This window comes from Corythoichthys intestinalis, chromosome 6 (genome assembly GCF_030265065.1).
Source record: "Corythoichthys intestinalis isolate RoL2023-P3 chromosome 6, ASM3026506v1, whole genome shotgun sequence".
NCBI lineage: Eukaryota > Metazoa > Chordata > Actinopteri > Syngnathiformes > Syngnathidae > Corythoichthys > Corythoichthys intestinalis.
The window spans coordinates 58,405,258-58,426,293 of record NC_080400.1 but is presented as its reverse complement, the minus strand read 5'-3'; the positions used below and the strand labels follow the sequence as shown (position 1 = coordinate 58,426,293).

Here is a 21,036-nt window from a genome sequence, read left to right as displayed (position 1 = left end):
TTTATTTTTACAAATCAGTTCTACTGCACAACATAACGTTGCAAACAAATTTAAAAAATATTTTATAAACTTATACAGAGACTAAAATTGGTCACCCAATGTGATAAATTGAGTTGTTTTGCTTGTGATTTCTTGAATTTTTTGCTGTTGCTGGACATTTTTTTTTCTGTTTGTTTCAGAAGTGTACATACAAATATATATATGTCAGAAAACACAGGCAAGGCTGAAAAAGCAGTTTCTGCTCTTGGACCCCTCTTTAAAATAAACTGCTATATTTTAAGCCAAAAGAATTGTTGTGTTTGATAGAACAATATGTCTATATGCTGCCATAGCAGTTTCATGGAGCATTAAGCCCCCGAACTATTTTTAATTTGTCCGTTTTACCCTGGAGACCCCTGTTTACGGACACCGAGCAACCGCTTTTGTTTCAACTCAGCTATAAACTCAGGTAAGTATATTTATTATTGGAAATGTCTGTCATTTTTAGCTTAGAATCCTTAATTGATGTCTAATATTTAGTTTTTAAAAGAAAAACGACTTTATAAAATTAATCACTCAAATATTTAAAACTTTTAAACAATGTCAAAATGAAAAAAATAGTGACTGTTAATAGGTCACGGATATCTACCTCATAACCATCGCGTAATTGTTTTTTTAAAAAATTTTTTATTGTTGTTACCATCGTGTTTTCCCCGATATTTTAGACCATAAATAATCGATCCAAACATATAAAAATGGAAAAATTTTTTTAAAAATGTTTGAAAAGGTAAATATTTGAAAAAGAAAAACTCAACAACTCCTTGATGTCTGCAATTTCTGCAATACGACCCTGGTTATATTACCTGGTTATATTACCTTGTTTTACCCATAAAATCATCAGTCCGACTGTGACCATTCACAGCTGTGTCTTGACATTTGGTGAGACATGCTACACTGAGTTTTTAGATCGAAACAAGGTAAGTACGCAATAATATCTCATTAAAATCATGGTCTCTTTAATCACACTCTCTCATGCTCTCACCTCCAGTTAGGGTTTAGAGGTATAAAAAACATATTTAAAAATGCCCTCCTGTTCAAAATGTTTCTTCCCCCAGAAAATTGAGATCTTAAGCTTTCCAATGATGTATCACACATGCATATAGACCCTACCCACATGACGTCACAACTAGGCATGTGCCGGTATGAGATTTTGACGGTACGATAACCGTGAGCAAAAATACCGCGGTTTCACGGTATCGCAATTATAGCTCCAAAATTTTGAGATGTATGGGTTTAAAAAAAAAAAAAACTTTTTTCCATTGAACAGGTTTTTTTTTTTCCAGAACATATTTGCAAATTGGAACGTGAATATAATGTGAAAATAAATTTATGTGAAAATAAATAAATTAACAAAAAATAACAAATATTTTATATAAAATTAAAATAAATAGAACCTAGACTATAACCACAGCCACAGCTCAAGTTGCTCAATATTAGAGCAAGAACAAAATAATTGCTATAAAAAAGTAAAAACACTTCTAAATTAAAAATATATACTGTATGACTTTTTTTGAGGGGGAGAAGTTGCAATTTCGCCATTTTCAGCCACTGTGTCAACTCTCTTCTACATTATGTCATGCCTTTGTGTTAAAAAGAACAAAGAATTCATAAGTTAATAAGTTAGTTAAAGATGTGTAAGTTAGTTTTATAAGTTAGTTAAAATGTAAATATTGTTGAGGAAAGGTTTCATCTAAAACAAAAAGTGAGGAGTGAGACCTCCTTTCGCAATTAGCGATCTTTGACGCAATCCTTTTTTTTTTTTTTCTCCCTCCTTCATTTAAGCTCGTTTCTCACTCAGCGGCTGTGAGACATGAAACGTCGACGAAGCTGCTCTCCCAGCTTAGCCTAGGCTAACATTCGTCTTTGTAAGTTTTAGTTAGTTTGTATATTGAATTTGAAAGGAAAATGTGTGTTTTGTTTTTGGTGACCTTTTTCATGGTTCTACTGCTATCCTGTTGAACCTACTCACATGTGGAAAAATACAATTGTATAACGTTTTAAATGTATTCATTTGTATATTTCACCACGATTTGAGAGCTCAATAAATTGACGAAAAGTACGCCTTGTGTTTGGAGGATTTGTTTTTGGGTTTGCTGGCTGTTTAGTGACACTCACGGCAACAAACGTGAAGGGGTGAGCGGTGCCGCACCAAGCCACTTCGGCTGCATTTTGGCACATGAAAAATAGCGAATACCGTACTAAGGTATGACGGAAAATTTTAGTGGTTTTGAAACCGCGACGTTTTCACACCACGGTAAACCGTGAAACCGGTAACCGGCACATGTCTAGTCACAACTCCGCCCTCCTGACTGGTGCCGCCCAATTGTCCGTCAACACATCGTGTTTACCTGTTACGGCTACGTACATTCCTCCTATTTACGGCGTGTTTTTCTGCTCGTTAACATTAATAATCAAAATGGTGAAGGCGTGTGTGGCGGTCGGTTGCAATAACAGAGAAGATAGACGGAGAGACTTGATGTTCTACCGGATTCCGAGAGACCCGGAGAGGAGAGAGCGAGATGGGCTGCTGCAATTCGACGAGAAAACTGGGCTCCAAACGATTACCACAGATTATGTAGTAGTCATTTTATATCTGGTAAGATGCATTTAATATATATTTAGAGGGTTTTGGGCTGACAACCACAATTAAGATCATTGCTAGGCTAATCGCCGACAACATACACTTATGTATGTAGTGAGAGTGCTATCGCTAAACCATATAAACATTAAAAGCCCTAACTCCATTGACAAATGACATGAAATACATTAGACTTGACAGTGGATGTTAGCAAGAACAAAAGATTTTGAATTGAAAATTTCGTAACTCACCTTTCCAAGCACAAGACAGATTCCTGCCGAATTTTCGTGGACGAGGACCTGTTTCACCCAACCAGCAACGAAGTATTTATAAGCCTCCAAGCTCTTAAAGTTTTTCAAACTTTCGTGAGAATAGGCTGATTTTGTGTGGACAACATAGTTGTACATATCAGGGTAGCTAGCAGATGTCAGGCAAATACGGCGAAGACGGCGGGTCGAAAAACATCGATTTAGGCATCAAATATGGATCTGGCGAATGGATAAATTGAAGCTTTTCCACATAACGCCTTTTATGCAACGCATCAAGTGAGTTCACGGCATCCGAAAGCACCGGGTCTTCCATGAAATGCATTATAAATTGCTCGATCAATTGAGACCATTGATAATACAGACACAAAATGACGGACAAGGGGGCGGAACAATACAGCAATCACGTGATTTTGTGACGTCGGTGGGTAGGGTCCATAGGACAATTTTGAAATGTGTACAAATTGGGGGTCTCAGAGCGGAACTTCAAGTCACCCGAGTGTTTTCCGCCATATATAATTAGGAGTGTATCGGTATTTTGATTTGTCCTGTACCACTACGGTACAGGCACGGCGGTTCGGTGCACGCAGTCTGGTAGCGAATACATTTGAGTCAAAAAAAAAAAAATCATGTTGGAGTTGGTCCGCCTCTACTGCAGGGGGTGGTAGAGGTAATGCGCCTAAACCAACATTAAATGGAAAAAAACGAAAACTTGCTACTAGAAATACATAATATAGATACGTTTCCGAGGTACTTCCGCTTTACTTCCGTATGTCTGCTAACAACTTACGTTTTAGAATTTCTCCATCCAAAACAACAGGAGCTGGAGTAACATTATTCATCAAAATCCCTTATGAAAGACCATTGAAAATACCGCATCCATCTGCAACCATCACGACAGAGGAGGACAACATGTTCACGAAGGCAGATGTGGAACCAAGCTCGTGCCTCCGGTGTTTTTGTAGCCATGTTGCCACTGTGTTATGGAAGGTATGTTCTTCCTATCCCTGCCTTTTCATGTGTCCGGAGCCCCAAAAATACTAAAGCTAAAATCTTGCGCATGAAACAACATGTTGCCTTTTGATATTGTTGTTACGATGATGACTATAATTATGATGATCTTTAACAACTACTGTATCTTCTGCTAGCCTGTTGCTAATCAGTACGTGTAGCATGGCACAATTATGTCAACGCATAAATGCAAGTGTTATAAGATTTTTGTTCGTTTGTTAACAGGTGGAAAACGCTGTTAGGCAAGGGAAAACAAGTTGATATGCCTCACAGCAACACTTACTGTACATTGATGGACATACTGGACTGTCTCAGAAAATTAAAATACACAATATTCTAATTTTTTGAGACAGTCCTGTGTATATATACAGGACTGTCTCAGGAAATTAGAATACACAATATTCTAATTTCCTGACTGTCTCAGGAAATTAGAATATTGTGTATTATAATTTCCTGACTGTCTCAGGAAATTAGAATATTGTGTATTCTAATTTCCTGAGACAGTCCTGTATATATACACAGGACTGTCTCAAAAAATTAGAATATTGTGTATTCTAATTTTCTGAGACAGTCCAGTATATCGAGACTACGTCACTGTACCCGGGGGCGGCCGAGAGGCTGGGGCTGGAGGTGGTGGCTCGCCTCGCGGCGGACCGTCAGCTCAATCCAGAGATACAACTACAAGCTTTTTAACTGAAGCAACAACGCTATTGGAAGTGGAATTACCGAGGACAGCAGGAGAAAGCCCGTCTGAATGCCGCCAAAGGTCTCGTAATGTCGGGTGAAAGTTTGGCTGCCTTATATAAGCTCTGCTGTCTTATAACACATTTCTGGTATGCTCAACCTTTGTTAATATTTTTCTTAATCATTTTATGAATTGTGATTTATTGACCTATTTGTTTTGCACATTCACCAATCGTTTTAAACAAAACAAGAAATGGAATCATGTTATCCAAATGTTTTATTGCGATCAATATTAGCAATAAAAAAGAATGACATAGTATTTTTGTTTATATGTACATACTAGAGATGTCGATGCCGATCGATCAGGTCAGATCACGTCATTTTCAAAGTACCGAAATCGGCAAAAAAATATCGGCCATGCTTTTTTTAAATATATATATATTTTTTAATTAAATCGTTTTCTAATTGTATTTAACGTTACAGACATAATATGTTACACTCATCCAGAGTCTTTAGTTCAGGCTTAAGGTAGGGTTATCAAATTTATCCCGATAATGGCGGTAATTAATTTTTTTTTAAATGTATCACGTTACAATATTTAACACAATTAATGCAAGCGCTGCACGACCCACTCACGCATTGTCGTGCTCAATCTGTAATGGCGCCGTTTTACCTATATAGAGAGATAAAAGGCAGCATAAAATGAGTAGAGTGAATTTTGGCAGCCTTTGGAGCCTTTTTTTAATTGACTAAAGCCTTACAACCCCTCTCCCTACAATTAGAAATATAATGGGAAACAATGTGGGGAAGCAAGGTAGAAATTGATCTTTTTCTTAACACGTTATGTTATTTCCCAACGCAGAGAAGATATATGAATTGGTAGCACTACGCACAGTCATGGTTCCACTTCCCATCATGCCTTTGGGCATGGCTACAGTATCATTTACTGAAAGCTCAACAAATACACTAGATGGCAATATTTAGTCACAATATACAAAGTCACAAGTCTCTATCCATGGATCCCTCTCACAGAAAGAATGTTAATAATGTAAATGCCATCTTGAGGATTTATTGTCATAAAAAACAAATACAGTACTTATGTACTGTATGTTGAATGTATATATTCGTCCGAGTTTTATTCATTTTTTTCTTAATGCATTGCCAAAATGTATATGATCAGGAAAAATTATCGGGAATGATTGGAATTGAATCAGGAGCAAAAAAAAAAGCAATCGGAGCGGGAAATATCGGGATCGGCAGATACTCAAACTAAAACATCGGGATCTGATCGGGAGCAAAAAAACATGATCGGAACAACCCTAGTACATACCTTGTAGTATTTCCTTGTAACAACAAAATCCATGTCAGCCCTTCTGCATTTGTAATATAATATGTAATTTCACCTCATTTTGGTCACTCAAATGGTCGGCATATCAATCTATACTTCACGTCAACACAGGCTGACAGGCTGTTATAATTTTGTCCACGAATGATCAACGAAGTGACAAGAACAATCATACGATCTCATCTACGTCTCATCTACGTTGTGCTGAATCCATTTTTGGAGATTCCGTGGGTTACTCTGGCTTGATTTTGCAGTTTAACTTTGTCAACACACTGCTTACTTCAACTGCAATTTAGGTTGTTATTTCTAAACCGGAAGTTCGGAGGCTGCAGACATTTTCCAAGATGGCGCCGCCTATATTTCGCTCAGGAAACTTGTCTATAGTTATGGCGAAAATACAGTGTGCAACCTATCAAATACAGCATTACTAACACATTCTGAAATGTATTTACTTTATGTTTTCAAATGAGGGAAACTTTATTTTGCTCTAGCCCTAGGCTGAAGTCATAAAAACCCTGAATATTTGTCTTTGCACTATTTAAATAGTTGCTTTTTCAGTTTTTAAATAATTTGAACTTTTTATTTTATTTTAGCCAATATAAAAATGTTATGTGGATTAGTATGTTCACTCGTGATGGTTTACTGTTAACTGTGTGTAATCCAACATTGACAATAGTAGTATTTTATTTTTATAAAATAAAATATAAAACAAAAGGGTTGCCAGCTGTCGAGTGCTACCTGATAAATGTTACCTCTGTCGATACATATAAAAAAGTGTTTGTGTTGTCTCTTTTTGCACATAAACAGTGAATTTACGAATTTCATAACAATAAAACCACAATTTCACAAGTTTGATGTTTTCTGATATTAATTTTGCACTGTAATACGAGTTCCTTCTTAGGTTTAGCCAACAGAACAAATTAACTTTCAAATGCTGTGGTATTTTTTATTTATTTATTTATTGCAAAATGTCAGCCTTCTCAGGTAAAAATAAATAAATAAATAAAATCCAGATTGCCACTTTTTTCCAGTTACTGTACCATCATGTAACCGCGTGTGCTACACACACGCAGAGCGCACGCGTACTTACACAAAACGATCCCATATCTGGGGGAAATATAGAAATATTCATTATGACTAGAGGTGTGCAAAATTTCCGATTCTTAGATTATTAGCGATTCGGCCGTGGAAGATTCGAGAACGATTCACAAACATCCAAATTCCGATTATTGAAATATGCCAAGTAAAGCGGAAGTACAACACACTCAGCGTGCTGCGCGGTCTTCGGAACGAGGAACGGAACGAGAGCAGCTAAACATCATGCTTCTCATTACCCGGCCCCTCGGGTAATGCCAATGCTCAACTCACGGCTCTAGCTCAACTCATGCCCCGAGATAAAAAAAAAAACACAACAACATACCTGACTGCTGCCGAAAAGCTGCTACAAAGTACATCCACATAATGTTACGGTAGATATCATTTATATAGGACTAGATGCATTAAAGATTCGGTAGCCTTAGCAGCACATCTACAAAAAGCTAGAGTTGGGCGTTAGTAAACGGGCGCCATCTTAAAGCAGTACACTTCCCTGCAAGGCTGTTGTAGCGAACCTTCCAAGCAAACCTAATTAACTTTTTATCTAAAGTACTCCTAAATCGGTAAAATATTGACTTGAATCTATCATTAAAATAGTTTTAACACTTTCACATGTCGAAAGTAGACAAAAGGGAAATTATGGAATAACGGGAGCAATTTTAACAACTTTAACGGTTGATTCACAACATTAAATGAATTGAATGTAGTTTAAAGCTGCTGATACAGAATGGGGACTGGAGTTTTTTATTTACTGTTATTTTTGTATATTTGTTTACTGCTATATATTAACTTGATACTGAAATAGTAGTTTGGTTTAGACTAAGAGTATTTTTGAACAATTTTGGAACTAATGTACAAAACATAAAAAAATAAAATAAAAATAAAAAGGAGGGGGGGGGGTGCATCAATAATCGTTTAATAATCGAATCGGAGCCTCTGAATCGTAATCGTAATCGAATCGTTAGGTGCCCTAAGATTCCCAGCTCTAATTATGACATGCATACATTTTCTGATAAAATGTTTACTTTAATGTCACTATTTAAACATGAGTGGAGCTATTTGAACATTCCTTGAATGACTTGAATCTTTTTTCTTCCATCCACAGCAACAATGCATAATACAGGGCAAGAGTCTCCCTTTAATTAGCACGACATTAAACCCAGCGCCTGCTGTTTGTTAAGCCCTTGCCTATTTAGCTACTTAACGAACTGCGGGAAAAAGGATGCCAACACCTGGCGCACACCAGTACACAAAGCGACATTGGTTTTCAAAAACGGCGACTATGTGTCTAATGTGCAAACTACGGGACAAAAACAATGACAGCGCTAAAGGTGTAGCTTTTCGGCTACACTAGCTAGCTGAGCTACTTTTAGGTGGGGAGAGGTTTTGTGGATGAAACACAATTATGTCATTTTTCCAATGTCATCGCAAACCAAAAAGGTCCACAAGCCAATGCCAGTGAGTAGCTTGGTGACGGTTTAGTTAAACTTAAGTGCATAAATCCAATTGCCTGCTATCGTATGTAATCTAAGTCACAGCCTTGGTTTCTGTCCTCATTTTATAATGGAAAATCCAGGAACGCATTGAAATGTAGTGAACATTATCCGGTTCGCCATGCTCCACACATCTGCGACTTGTCGTACAATGCGCAATTCGTAAATGTGAAATAAAATATACTCACGGTTCTCTTCAGCAAACTGAGCAGCACTGGTAACACGTTCCAGGGCGCAGCTGCGAAGCCAGCTTGGCTTGTAGCCATCGACTGCAAAAAAAAGAGAAAAAAAAAATGCTTGTAGCTGGCGTCCTCCCATCGGTGGCTGCTCCCACAACACCGCTTAGTGCGACTGAAGGGCGACACCTTCTGGACTTTTGGCGCAACAACATTCTTTTTCTGGACTAAATATGAATGTGTCCCAATGGCGTACCGCAAGCAACGCATCACTTTTGCTCATTATTATTCATGACGTTAGCAATTGTGGCTTGGGTCAACCTCCCGTTTGTTCCTAATTGTAAATGAATGGAAATTGTGGACGAACGAGATGTTTACTGAGCAAAACCTACCAATTCTGTCCGAAAATGATGTCCCTGGTGCCGAATTCACAGGTAAAGATGTGGAAGAACATTCAAATTTTCAGTTAAAGAGATGGTTTGACTGTCAAGGGCCGAAAAAGAGCAAACCTGATCCAGAGTTATCTTTTTTATCGACACCTTTTTCTTGTGTGTATTGCCTTACGCTGCTGACAATGACATTCTCCTGTTTCAAAAATCTATTCTTTACCACCGTATGCCCTGTCTTTCTCATATATTATATCCTCTGGTTGTCTTACCTCTCTGAGCGTTCTTGGGGGCAATTTACATGGCTATTTTTAAGTAGCGATCGCAAATAGTGACAGCCAACGAACACTTTTAATTTTTTCGTTAATAACAAATCTAAATTCTATAATTTATTTACACTTCCTCTTTACTAAAGTTGTTTTTTTTTACAACAGAAAAGGTAACAGTGGCAATAAGATACCATTTTAATTTTTTTCTGGTCATTCATTATCAGACAGAAGCAGCACGGCAAAACGCCACGCTAAAAAATAAGTAAAAATATCAAAATGGCTTACCTTTTCGTCCTCTGAAGGACCATGGCCCCCAGCAAAATGTTTACTGCCTTTACCTTGCTGGCGTTAAACTAGTCTTTTGGACGTCCGCACAAGTTGATCCGTTCTTCACGTTTTTTTTTTGTTTCAGGAAACGTATGAAGAAAACATCCTTCATATGTCGTAATGTCTCTAGAGTCGTTTCTACAACTTCCATAGCAGCAGTGTTTGATCGGAATGTTCTTTTTTTAAAAGATTACCGGAGAAAACAAGCAGAAATAACATGGATCGTATTCGAGGGCGTGTATATAATGACCCACTTCCACGTTACGATGGCGACGTCACGGTCTAAAAATAGCATTCGTGCGGTACGCTATTAGCTAGTAGTGGAGCCGTAGAGGGCGGGACATATGTTGTGAACTCAAAATCAAATCATCGCGTGAAATATTAAATAAACATACTTTTGGTGTCATAAGCACTTTAAATATTAACCTTTGTTTTACTTACCTAAAACTTCACCTGAGGAGGTATCAGTGCATCATTTGTTCATTCCATATCTGTTTTAGAATCCAAAATCGGAAAACTGATAACAACTTGTTATTTCATTTCTTGTTTTCAAATCAAAAATCAGAAAACTGACATCAACTTGTTATTTCATTTCTCGTTTTCAAATCCAAAATCGGAAAATGGATAACGACTCGTTATTTCATTTCTCGTTTTAGAATCCAAAATCAGAAAACAGATAGACGGAAGACGCGGTGAGAGAGAACTTTCCTTCGTGTGCGTCCATGACAACGCGTAAATACATAATTACTTTATTTATAGAAAGTTTATAGTGTTTACTTTGGAATCACTGCATTCGGTTGTAATATTACGCACATGTGCAGAACCGCAAAGCAATTTCTGATGGGGTACAAAATCTGAAACCCCATAAAATCTCAATAATAGTTTTTTTCCAATATCGTTCAGGCCTAATATATATTCGTATATGTATTTCAGGGTCGTCAAGATGTTTTGCCCTCCCTCCCACAAAAGTCAAACTATGAAGAGAGGTAATGTGATCCTTCTTTACCTGTGTTGAAGACAAAGAAACCTGTTGCTAAGGGGTTTCAATATCATGAAAAACACATCTCACGTATCAAGAGCAAAGTACTTGCTGTTGGATAGACTGAAGATCAAGAACCATCTGATAAGAGCACATGGTGTGTATTTTATTCAATAATTATCATCACATCTGATAATGGCTGTTATGTAACATTGTAACTTTGAGAATTCAATGCATGCTTAATAATGGATATGGCAAGTGACTGGCAATTGAGTATAAAATCAATAGGTGTTAATAATAGTTTATGTTTGCTGTAATGACTTTTGTATAACCTTTTAAAGTAATTGAGAATACAAATTTTCAACACTAACCTTCTTGCAGAGAGGAAAGTAAACCAGGGAAAATACTCATCACACAATGTAGCATTATTATGTTTTATGATGTTCAATGTGTACAGGGGAAACAAATGTTATATTGCATTTTATGATCAGGTTAATTTTCTTTCTTATTGTCTGTTGCTTCTTTTTCTTTACAACCATGGCTCTTTTTTATGCCATACAGCATCTGGAACAACATTTTCAGAATAAGTAATGACAATATAAATGGACATAACTGGCTAAGGTAGCGCACCCCCCTCCCTCCAAATGAACTCAAATGTTACTTTTAAGTAATATTACTCATGCAGGTTTGGTCTGAATATTGGTAGGGATGATATAACATCATAAACCTGCATGTACAATTTTTGCTGGGGACGGAACATTAAGACCAAACAGATTGGGTGAATGCGGGTCAGGGCTACATTTCTTACCAATATGAACCTTAAATAATTGATAGATTTAATGATTAATGCAAAATAGATCTGTATGACATAGACAAACTTTCACACTGCAAATTGATGACGTCTTTATCTGCTAATTTTTTTTTTCAATCTTGTTGAATCATTTTCTCCATCTTGATTTGAGTGTTAAAGGCTAGTTAACAGATTAATGTGTCAGATTATTCCACTTACTTTAAATTAATATTGCCATTTGTTCTCATTAAGCTTCAAATAATGTTTTGAACAATATCTACAGTTGTGGTCAAAAGTTTACATACACTTGTGAAGAACATAATGTCATGGCTCTCTTGAGTTTCCAGTTATTTCTACAACTCTGATTTTTCTCCGATAGAGTGATTGGAACAGATACTTCTTTGTCACAAAAAACATTCATGAAGTTTGGTTCTTTTATGACCTTATTATGGGTTAACAGAGAAAGTGATCAAATCTGCTGGGTCAAAAATATACATACAGCAAGACGAATTAGCAATTTCTTGTGAGTGATTATTGACTTGAACAATCATTGACTTGAACAAGTCAGGAAAGTCACTTGGAGCCATTTCAAGGCAGCTGCAGGTCCCAAGAGCAACAGTGCAAACAATTGTTTGTAAGTATAAAGTGCATGGCACTGTTTTGTCACTGCCACGATCAGGAGGAAAACGCAAACTATCACCTGCTGCTGAGAGAAAATTGGTCACGAGGGTGAAGATTCAACCGAGAATCACCAAAAAGCAGATCTGTCAAGAATTAGAAGCTGCTGGAACACAGGAGTCAGTGTCCACAGTCAAGCGTGTTTTGCATCTCCATGGACTGAGAGGCTGCCGTGCAAGAAGGAAGCCCTTGCTCCAAAAGCGGCACCTTAAGGCTCGACTGAAGTTTGCTGCTGATCACATGGACAAATATAAGACCTTCTGGAGGAAAGTTCTGTGGTCAGACGAAACAAAAATCGAGCTGTTTGGCCACAATGCCCAGCAATATGTTTGGAGGAGAAAAGGTGAGGCCTTTAACCCCAAGTACACCATGCCTACCGTCAAGCACGGTGGTGGTAGTATTATGCTGTGGGGCTGTTTTGCTGCCAATGGAACTGGTGCTTTACAGAGAGTAAATGGGATAATGAAGAAGAAGGATTACCTTCAAATTCTTCAAGATAACCTAACGTCATTAGCCAAAAGATTGGGTCTTGGGCGCAGTTGGGTGTTCCAACAGGACAATGACCCCAAACACACATCAAAAGTGGTAATGGAATGGCTAAATCAGGCTAGAATTAAGGTTTTCGAATGGCCTTCCCAAAGTCCTGACTTGAACTTGAGGACAATGCTGAAGAAACAAGTCCATGTCAGAAAGCCATCAAATTTAACTGAACTGCACCAATTCTGTCAAGAGGAGTGGTCAAAGATTCAACTAGAAGCTTGCCAGAAGCTTGTGGATGGCTGCCAAAAGCGCCTAATTGAAGTGAAAATGGCCAAGGGACATGTTACCAAATATTAGCGCTGCTGTATGTATATATTTTGACCCAGCATATTTGATCACTTTTTTCTGTTCACCCATAATAAAGTCATAAAAGAACCAAACTTCATGAATGTTTTTTGTGACAAAGAAGTATCTGTTCCAGTCACTCTATCAGAGAAAAATCAGAGTTGTAGAAATAACTGAAAACTCAAGAGAGCCATGACATTATGTTCTTCACAAGTGTATGTAAAGTTTTGACCACAACTGTATTCCTGAATTAAGAACATTTCTGACAAACAAGGTTTTTTTTATATGTTAAATATACAAACGTTTTGCTTAAAATAAGTCTGTTACGCTTATTTTCAGCAAAGTATTTTTCTTATTTAAAGAAATCTAAGTGAGTAAGATTTAACTGAAGCATTATCAGATAATTTCACTAATTTCTAATAGATTTGTACTGACACAAGGATATTTAATTTTTTTTTGTGTGTGTCAGTTTTAAGAAGGTGGGGTTATGTAGTGCATATGTATTCAGGGTTCGGCAACCCTAAATGTTGAAAGAGCCATATTGCAGCAAAAAAAACAAATGTCTGGAGCCGCAAAAATTAAAAGGCTTAAATATGCCTAATAATGAAGGCAACACATGCTGTATGTATCTGTATTAGCTACAGTGCCTTGCAAAAGTATTCGGCCCCCTTGAACCATGCAACCTTTCGCCACATTTCAGGCTTCAAACATAAAGATATAAAATTTTAATTTTTTGTCAAGAATCAACAACAAGTGGGACACAATCGTGAAGTGGAACAAAATTTATTGGATAATTTAAACTTTTTTAACAAATAAAAAACTGAAAAGTGGGGCGTGCAATATTATTCGGCCCCCTTGCGTTAATACTTTGTAGCGCCACCTTTTGCTCCAATTACAGCTGCAAGTCGCTAGGGGTATGTTTCTATCAGTTTTGCACATCGAGAGACTGACATTCTTGCCCATTCTTCCTTGCAAAACAGCTCGAGCTCAGTGAGGTTGGATGGAGAGTGTTTGTGAACAGCAGTCATCAGCTCTTTCCACAGATTCTCGATTGGATTCAGGTCTGGACTTTGACTTGGCCATTCTAACACCTGGATACGTTTATTTTTGAACCATTCCATTGTAGATTTGGCTTTATGTTTTGGATCATTGTCCTGTTGGAAGATAAATCTCCGTCCCAGTCTCAGGTCTTGTGCAGATACCAACAGGTTTTCTTCCAGAATGTTCCTGTATTTGGCTGCATCCATCTTCCCGTCAGTTTTAACCATCTTCCCTGTCCCTGCTGAAGAAAAGCAGGCCCAAACCATGATGCTGCCACCACCATGTTTGACAGTGGGGATGGTGTGTTCAGGGTGATGAGCTGTGTTGCTTTTACGCCAAACATATCGTTTTGCATTGTGGCCAAAAAGTTCAATTTTGGTTTCATCTGACCAGAGCACCTTCTTCCACATGTTTGGTGTGTCTCCCAGGTGGCTTGTGGCAAACTTTAAACGAGACTTTTTATGGATATCTTTGAGAAATGGCTTTCTTCTTGCCACTCTTCCATAAAGGCCAGATTTGTGCAGTGTACGACTGATTGTTGTCCTATGGACAGACTCTCCCACCTCAGCTGTAGATCTCTGCAGTTCATCCAGAGTGATCATGGGCCTCTTGGCTGCATCTCTGATCAGTTTTCTCCTTGTTTGAGAAGAAAGTTTGGAAGGACGGCCGGGTCTTGGTAGATTTGCAGTGGTCTGATGCTCCTTCCATTTCAATATGATGGCTTGCACAGTGCTCCTTGAGATGTTTAAAGCTTGGGAAATCTTTTTGTATCCAAATCTGGCTTTAAACTTCTCCACAACAGTATCTCGGACCTGCCTGGTGTGTTCCTTGGTTTTCATAATGCTCTCTGCACTTTAAACAGAACCCTGAGACTATCACAGAGCAGGTGCATTTATACGGAGACTTGATTACACACAGGTGGATTCTATTTATCATCATCGGTCATTTAGGACAACATTGGATCATTCAGAGATCCTCACTGAACTTCTGGAGTGGGTTTGCTGCACTGAAAGTAAAGGGGTCGAATAATATTGCACGCCCCACTTTTCAGTTTTTTATTTATTAAAAAAGTTTAAATTATCCAATAAATGTTGTTCCACTTCACGATTATGTCCTACTTGTTGTTGATTCTTGACAAAAAAAATTAAAATTCATATCTTTATGTTTGAAGCCTGAAATGTGGCGAAAGGTTGCAAGATTGAAGGGGGCCGAATACTTTTGCAAGGCACTGTATATTAGCTTACTAAACAAATGACTAAGTTGGCTAAAAATACATAATAAGCCTTCATGATTTAATGTTTATTTACCCTGCAGTGCATCCAACGCACTACTTGAACGGTTTTCCATGCTTTATTATCTCCCGGGTAACAACAAAACTTGCAGCAGTAGCGGAGTTTGGCGATGCAATTCATTTCTTAAATGTATTTTTGCGCTCCTCAAAGTTCTTCAGAAGTAATGCAATCTCACTCCCACCTGGGCACTCGGCTCCAAATGAAGCATGCCTTCCCTGGAAATGTCTTTCCACATTAAACATTTTGTTATTTGACAACTTTTCGCCACGGAGTAAACGTTCAGGCAATCCTTCTGCATTGGCAATGAATGCAAATGACTTGGCCCAAGAAACACTGAATCCTCTGCAGTACTCAGTTATTTTTGTCTTTTTCTCTTTTGGATCCATGGCCCATCACTCCGCCGCTGGTTTGTTTACAATAGCCACCTGCCTGGCATCCCACCCAGCTAATAGAAACGTGTGTCGGGCTATGACACAAATTTTCGTTGACAGAAATATTTATATTTAATATTTATTCTACACATTTTTACAGAATTGGTAAACGTTAAGAATGTTTGTGTCATTTTTGTCCTTCTACAGAAACCATATCAAAAAGAAAACTATACTTTCCTCTTCCATCTTTTTCCATTTTCAAACATTTTTGAAAATGCTCCAGGGAGTCACTAGGGGTAACCCGTGTTTTAAGAGCCATATGTGGCTCTTAAAACACGGGTTGCCGACCCCCGGTTTAGGTGGTACACTGTTAGATTGCAACCTTTGTTTTCAAAAACTACCAAAGAAACATTTTAGAAGCTTTGAGAATAAGAGTCTGGATTTTATAAGCAAATTTAAACTGCCATATTTGAACACAAATTATGTTAACATACACAAGAAATACAAACTTGTTCATCATCTCTTAACTGTCCAGCAATGCAAAAAATAAACAGTTCTGCGCATGTGCGTAATGTTAAAAATGGCTGCCAATGGAGCGGTTCCAAAGTAAACGCTAAAAACTTCCTTTTCCATTTCCTGAATGTGCTGATTTTTCCCCCTCAAACAAACATTTGATTTGCTGGTGACCTGGGGTTAATTTGCCGGGACAAGATCCAGCACCTCTTGATTTTGGCCTCCCTGTGGTCCGGGACTTATTTGGGCAGATCCTGAACCTCTCGTGTATAGAAAATAATAATAATATAAAATCGTTGGGGGGAAAGAAGGACAGGAGTAGTTGATGGCTTTCTCCACTTTATTATGGCAACAATAAGAAAACAATAAACAAAATAACAGCGGACTGCCGCCACATTCAACCGCAAACTTTTGCTTCTCGCCAGTCTCCCCCTCGCTTCCTGCTACTCACAGCTCTCCAGTCCCAGCATCTTTTAAAGGGACATAGTGTCTTGTTTTGAGCTTTTTGTTGACAAAGGTATTGAACACACGACGTGCTGACAACTTTGTTTCTTTATTAACACATGGAGCTAACAGTATGAACACAGCTTGTGGCTCTCGGCAGGCTGTGCCTCTCTATCTCACTGCCGCATCACGTGACGGGAAACAACAGTAACGTTGCGTGCTCTCGGAAAACATATCAGAATATTACACATATAGTTACGGACATTATAGTATAGAATAAAATGATAATATGCATAAATTCATTTACAGAACAAATTCCAAGAATTGCATGTTGTTTATAAAAATTTAACGTCATTTGAATGAGTCGTGGATTGGTTGATGCACTGAAAAGCTGGACCAAAAATCACGCCCCTGACATTAAAAAAAAAAAAAAAATTGTTTTTTTTTTAAAATTTGCGGCATCTGGGGGGCCAGGATCAAACGGTATTTCAACATGCCAAAAAGACAGTTGCACATACTGTCTTTTTTCAAAAAGAAGGAAGATGGTTCAAAACGAGTCAGAACAGCACAACGAAAAGAAAGAAAAAAAGAAAAGTCCCACTGTACGGCAAGTGGGCATTTGCGTTTTGTTTTCAGCACTATTTTCTGCGTATGTTCCGGAACCTGTGCATGTCTCGTCATCCCTGCGCTGTCATATGTACTTTGCGTTCCGGCACCTTATGATTTACAAATTAAGCACTGCTGGTGATTTGACCCCCCCCCCCCCCCCCACACACACACACACACACGCCCTTGCAACACACGCACACTTATGTCGACAACATGCCACCTCATCAGCCCCCTTCGAAGAGGAGGGATACTGTATTAGACATTTTTTTTTCAGCCAGCAACAGCCACTGTAAGTACTTAAAAAGGCATCAATGTTCCGCAGGTTTGGGAAACACCACAAATTTTGCTACTGAAAGTCCGACCAACATCAGAATTAGCATACCATTAAACTGTGCGAACTGGGTTATGCTGTTATATCGTCCCTACCAATGTTTAGATCAAACCTACGCCCTTGTCATGGTCGGACATTTAGAAAAAGTTCTCCTCACACACATCCTGCCATGTGGCTGCACACATCTCAACTGCACGCCGCTCTCCCACTGTTAAGGTGTTCGCCGTGTCTTTAAGCATTTATTTATGCCATATTCATGTCGCACGTGTATGTTTATAATGAAACTTGTTTATTTAGTACCTTTGGATAACATTGAGAGTCCAACTGAATGTTAAAGAGTGCTTATTCACCACCACAAAAACTTCGGGAGCAAAATATTATAAGGGTGAATATTTTGACAGAACACACCGGCTTTGGAGGAGCGTGTATGTGTGTGTGTGTGTAGGGGCGGTGGTCAAGTCATCATCCAAAGTACTGTAATTACCTTAATAATGGTAGGGTTATTTCTATCCTTACAACATGGGAAGACAATCTAAATTACCTAAATAATTCAAGTCATTATATATGGAAAATAAAGTTGCTTCAAGGATAAAAAAAAAAAAAAGAAGTCTTAAATAGCATTATTATGTGAATTATAATCATAATTTGAGACAATTCGACTATATACATCAATTTGGCAAAGTGCAGATGACGAGAAATTAGTTTTTTAATCTGTCGGTTAGCCACGCCTACCATTATAGGGCCCTAGCGTTCCCAACAGGTGGATTACGTCGGCAGGAGAAAGGTTTCATCTGTTTTACTATTCAGCCCATTGAGGGGGAATTATTCAGAACGAGGAAAATGCGACAAAGAGAGCCGCAATACTCCAATATTTTTACAGGATATTCTTTTTACTCAAGTATTTTTCCTCAATAGTTAAATAAATGGTATGGTCATCACAAATAACAATGAAATAATAAAAATGCATTTATTCAGGACGACATGGCAAAATTACTCCATAATGGTCAAAACTGTCGACTTCACCTTTTCCTGTCGCACCTCCCGGACAGTATTTTATGCCACCGTTGTTAGTCGGGCTTTTGTCATTTCCCTGCCGGCTTCGAAAAATGTAAACAAACCAAGAGGCATGACAGCTAGCCGACATGCTAACCCGAAACAAGTGATGTTTCAAAGTCTTCGAAGCGGAAAATCTCACATAAATAGCCCGGATCATTTCACATTGCGGCGGGGTTGTCGATTGTCTTCGCGGGTCGGCAACCCGCCCGGCGGCGAGCAAGTTAGAGCTCGTCGTTCCCCTTCTGAGGGCAGAGGGCTCGTTTGCGGGGAAGCAGCTGGACAATGACCGCCGGACAAACCGGCCAACGTTGGAGGAGAGCATAGCTGTCAAATGGTCAACACGAATATGGCAAAATAATGTTTTCCTACACGGTGAAGACGTAAACAGTGAGAGAGTCATAGGAGAGCGGCTGCAGTTGCTGTGCAGCTAACATGACAGAATGTGGAGGTGAGGAGAGCTTTTCTACATGCCCATTCATGATCAAACGTAAATAAATAGTCCTTTATTTAAAGAAAGTTTGCTGTGTTTACTTTGTAATCGCTGTATTCGTGGCCATTTTTAACACAAAGTTGCAATTTCTGATCAGGTGGAAATTTGACAGAACATTGGGCAGATGAAGAGGGCAATAAACCGAGTATAGTGCTCTCCCGGCGGGGGGATGTGTGACAAGCCGCCGGTCGTCGGCCGGGTGGACAAGGAGCATGTCCGCTACAAAATGCAAGCCAGCTCCGTATTAAACTGATCCCAGTATTTGACATAAAACAAAACATGATGTCTACTCACTTCCTCGTAAGTCCAATGGTCCCACAGTAGTAGGGCTTGTTTTGGCCAATATCCACCAGTGAATGGGAACCTTTTGAAACCCGAAAAAGGTTCACACGCCTCTCCCTGGTGCAGCAACATTTTTCTGCAGCCGTTTGGCTGGCGTGATGCGAAAAATAAACCAATTAATCCACAAAACCAGCTGAATCCGCGGTCGTTCTGCATACTGTAGTATTGTCTGTATACTGAAGATGACTATCCCAATGACGTCACATTAGCAATCCTCGTCAAAACAGGAAGTCGCTCATTTTCATGGCGCGGGATTCAAAAAACTAAATAAATATATCAATCGCTTCCACACACATTCGAGCGGTCCATTTCATTCAGGAGCATAAAATACGGAAAATATGAAATAAACATGCTTTTTGCTGTCATAGGCACTTTAAAAGTTGGTGGGATCAATCTGACCATCCTGAAAAGTTGGTAGTGTTATGTCCTTACCGTCCCTATGCAAACCTACACCCTTGTTAGAAGTATATATTTCTCAAAATGTTTCAGAAGTATATGTAACGCGTTACTGCCCCTCTGGCTAAGGGTAGTTAACGTCCTGCTTTTCTTCATAGGTGGACCGGGCTGATGACGTGTCCAGGAAACACAGGTCCACCAGTGTATTACATCGGAAACCAGACTGGTCGCAATGCAGTCTATCCAATGGAGAATGTAGCAGTAGTGACTCCACCATGCACACTGCAACCTGCTGTCATGCAGACATCCTTACCTGGCCCAGCTTTATGTTTCCCACCTGGTCTGGATTGCCTGAGTCAGTTCAACCAGTTCCTAGTGCATCAGAGGGTCCAGCTGGATGAGATTATTATTGGTTGGGAGATGAACAATGCTTACACAGTAACGACTACCCAAGGGCAGCAGGTGTTTGCGACGATTGAGGAAAATGACCTTTTCACCGCGCAGGCTTGCGGCCCCAATCGGCCTTTCACCATTCGCCTCCATGACAATTTGGGGCGAGAAATTATAACCTTGACGCGCCCGATGAGGTGCACTATGTGCTGCTTCCCCTTCTGCCTACAGGAGCTGGAGGTGCAGAGCCCTCATGGACATCCAATAGGCTACGTGGAACAGAATTGGCACCCTCTTTTGCCCAAATTTACTATCCTTAATGAGACAAGAATGCCTCAGCTGAAGATCGTGGGGCCATCCTGTGACTGTAACTGTATGTCTGACACAACCTTCGAGGTAACCTCTTTGGACGAGTCTGCCGTCATTGGACAAATAAGTAAACAATGGAGTGATTTCATACAAGAAAGTTTTACAGATGCAGATAACTTTGTGGTTTCATTTCCAATGGAATTGGATGTTAAGACAAAGGCTGTGATACTTGGAGCCTGCTTCCTCATAGATTTCATGTTTTATGAGAATAAACCCCGAAGGAATTAAGAAAAGAATGAGACAGCTTTTTGGTGTGTTTTTTTTTTAGCAATGTCACAGATTTCAGATTGTAAACATTGCAAGGTTTGACAACCCCAATAGCAGGCGACTGCGTGCCGGATCCAGCCTCAGCTCGCCAGATCTGCATAGCGATCACACCCGCTTAACGTCAGTGCACCATATGCGGCCCGGATCAGCACTATGACAGTCCAAATGATAGGTTACGACTGTT

General features: G+C 39.0%; 2 protein-coding genes across 4 annotated transcripts in view; one reads left to right on the top strand and one right to left on the bottom strand.

The window, feature by feature from the left end:
- The window catches only part of LOC130917327 (unconventional myosin-XVIIIa-like), a 176,664-nt gene extending 167,819 nt beyond the window's left edge, over positions 1-8,845 (bottom strand). For both annotated transcript variants that reach the window (XM_057838614.1, XM_057838615.1), the window contains exon 1: positions 8,700-8,845. The gene's annotated coding sequence lies outside the window, so the exon portion shown is untranslated. The remainder of the gene's footprint in view (positions 1-8,699) is intronic.
- On the top strand, positions 8,329-20,813 carry LOC130917329 (phospholipid scramblase 1-like). Of its 2 annotated transcripts, none has more exons than XM_057838622.1 (3): positions 8,329-8,476; positions 10,603-10,655; positions 19,985-20,813. In XM_057838622.1, the coding sequence occupies exons 1-3, from the start codon at positions 8,411-8,413 to the stop codon at positions 20,811-20,813; spliced, it is 948 nt and encodes a 315-aa protein (XP_057694605.1). In that variant the 5' UTR covers positions 8,329-8,410. The 2 variants fall into 2 exon arrangements, with proteins under 2 accessions (XP_057694605.1, XP_057694606.1); XM_057838623.1 differs by having other exon boundaries at positions 10,603-10,805.
- The last annotated feature ends 223 nt before the right edge of the window (positions 20,814-21,036 follow it).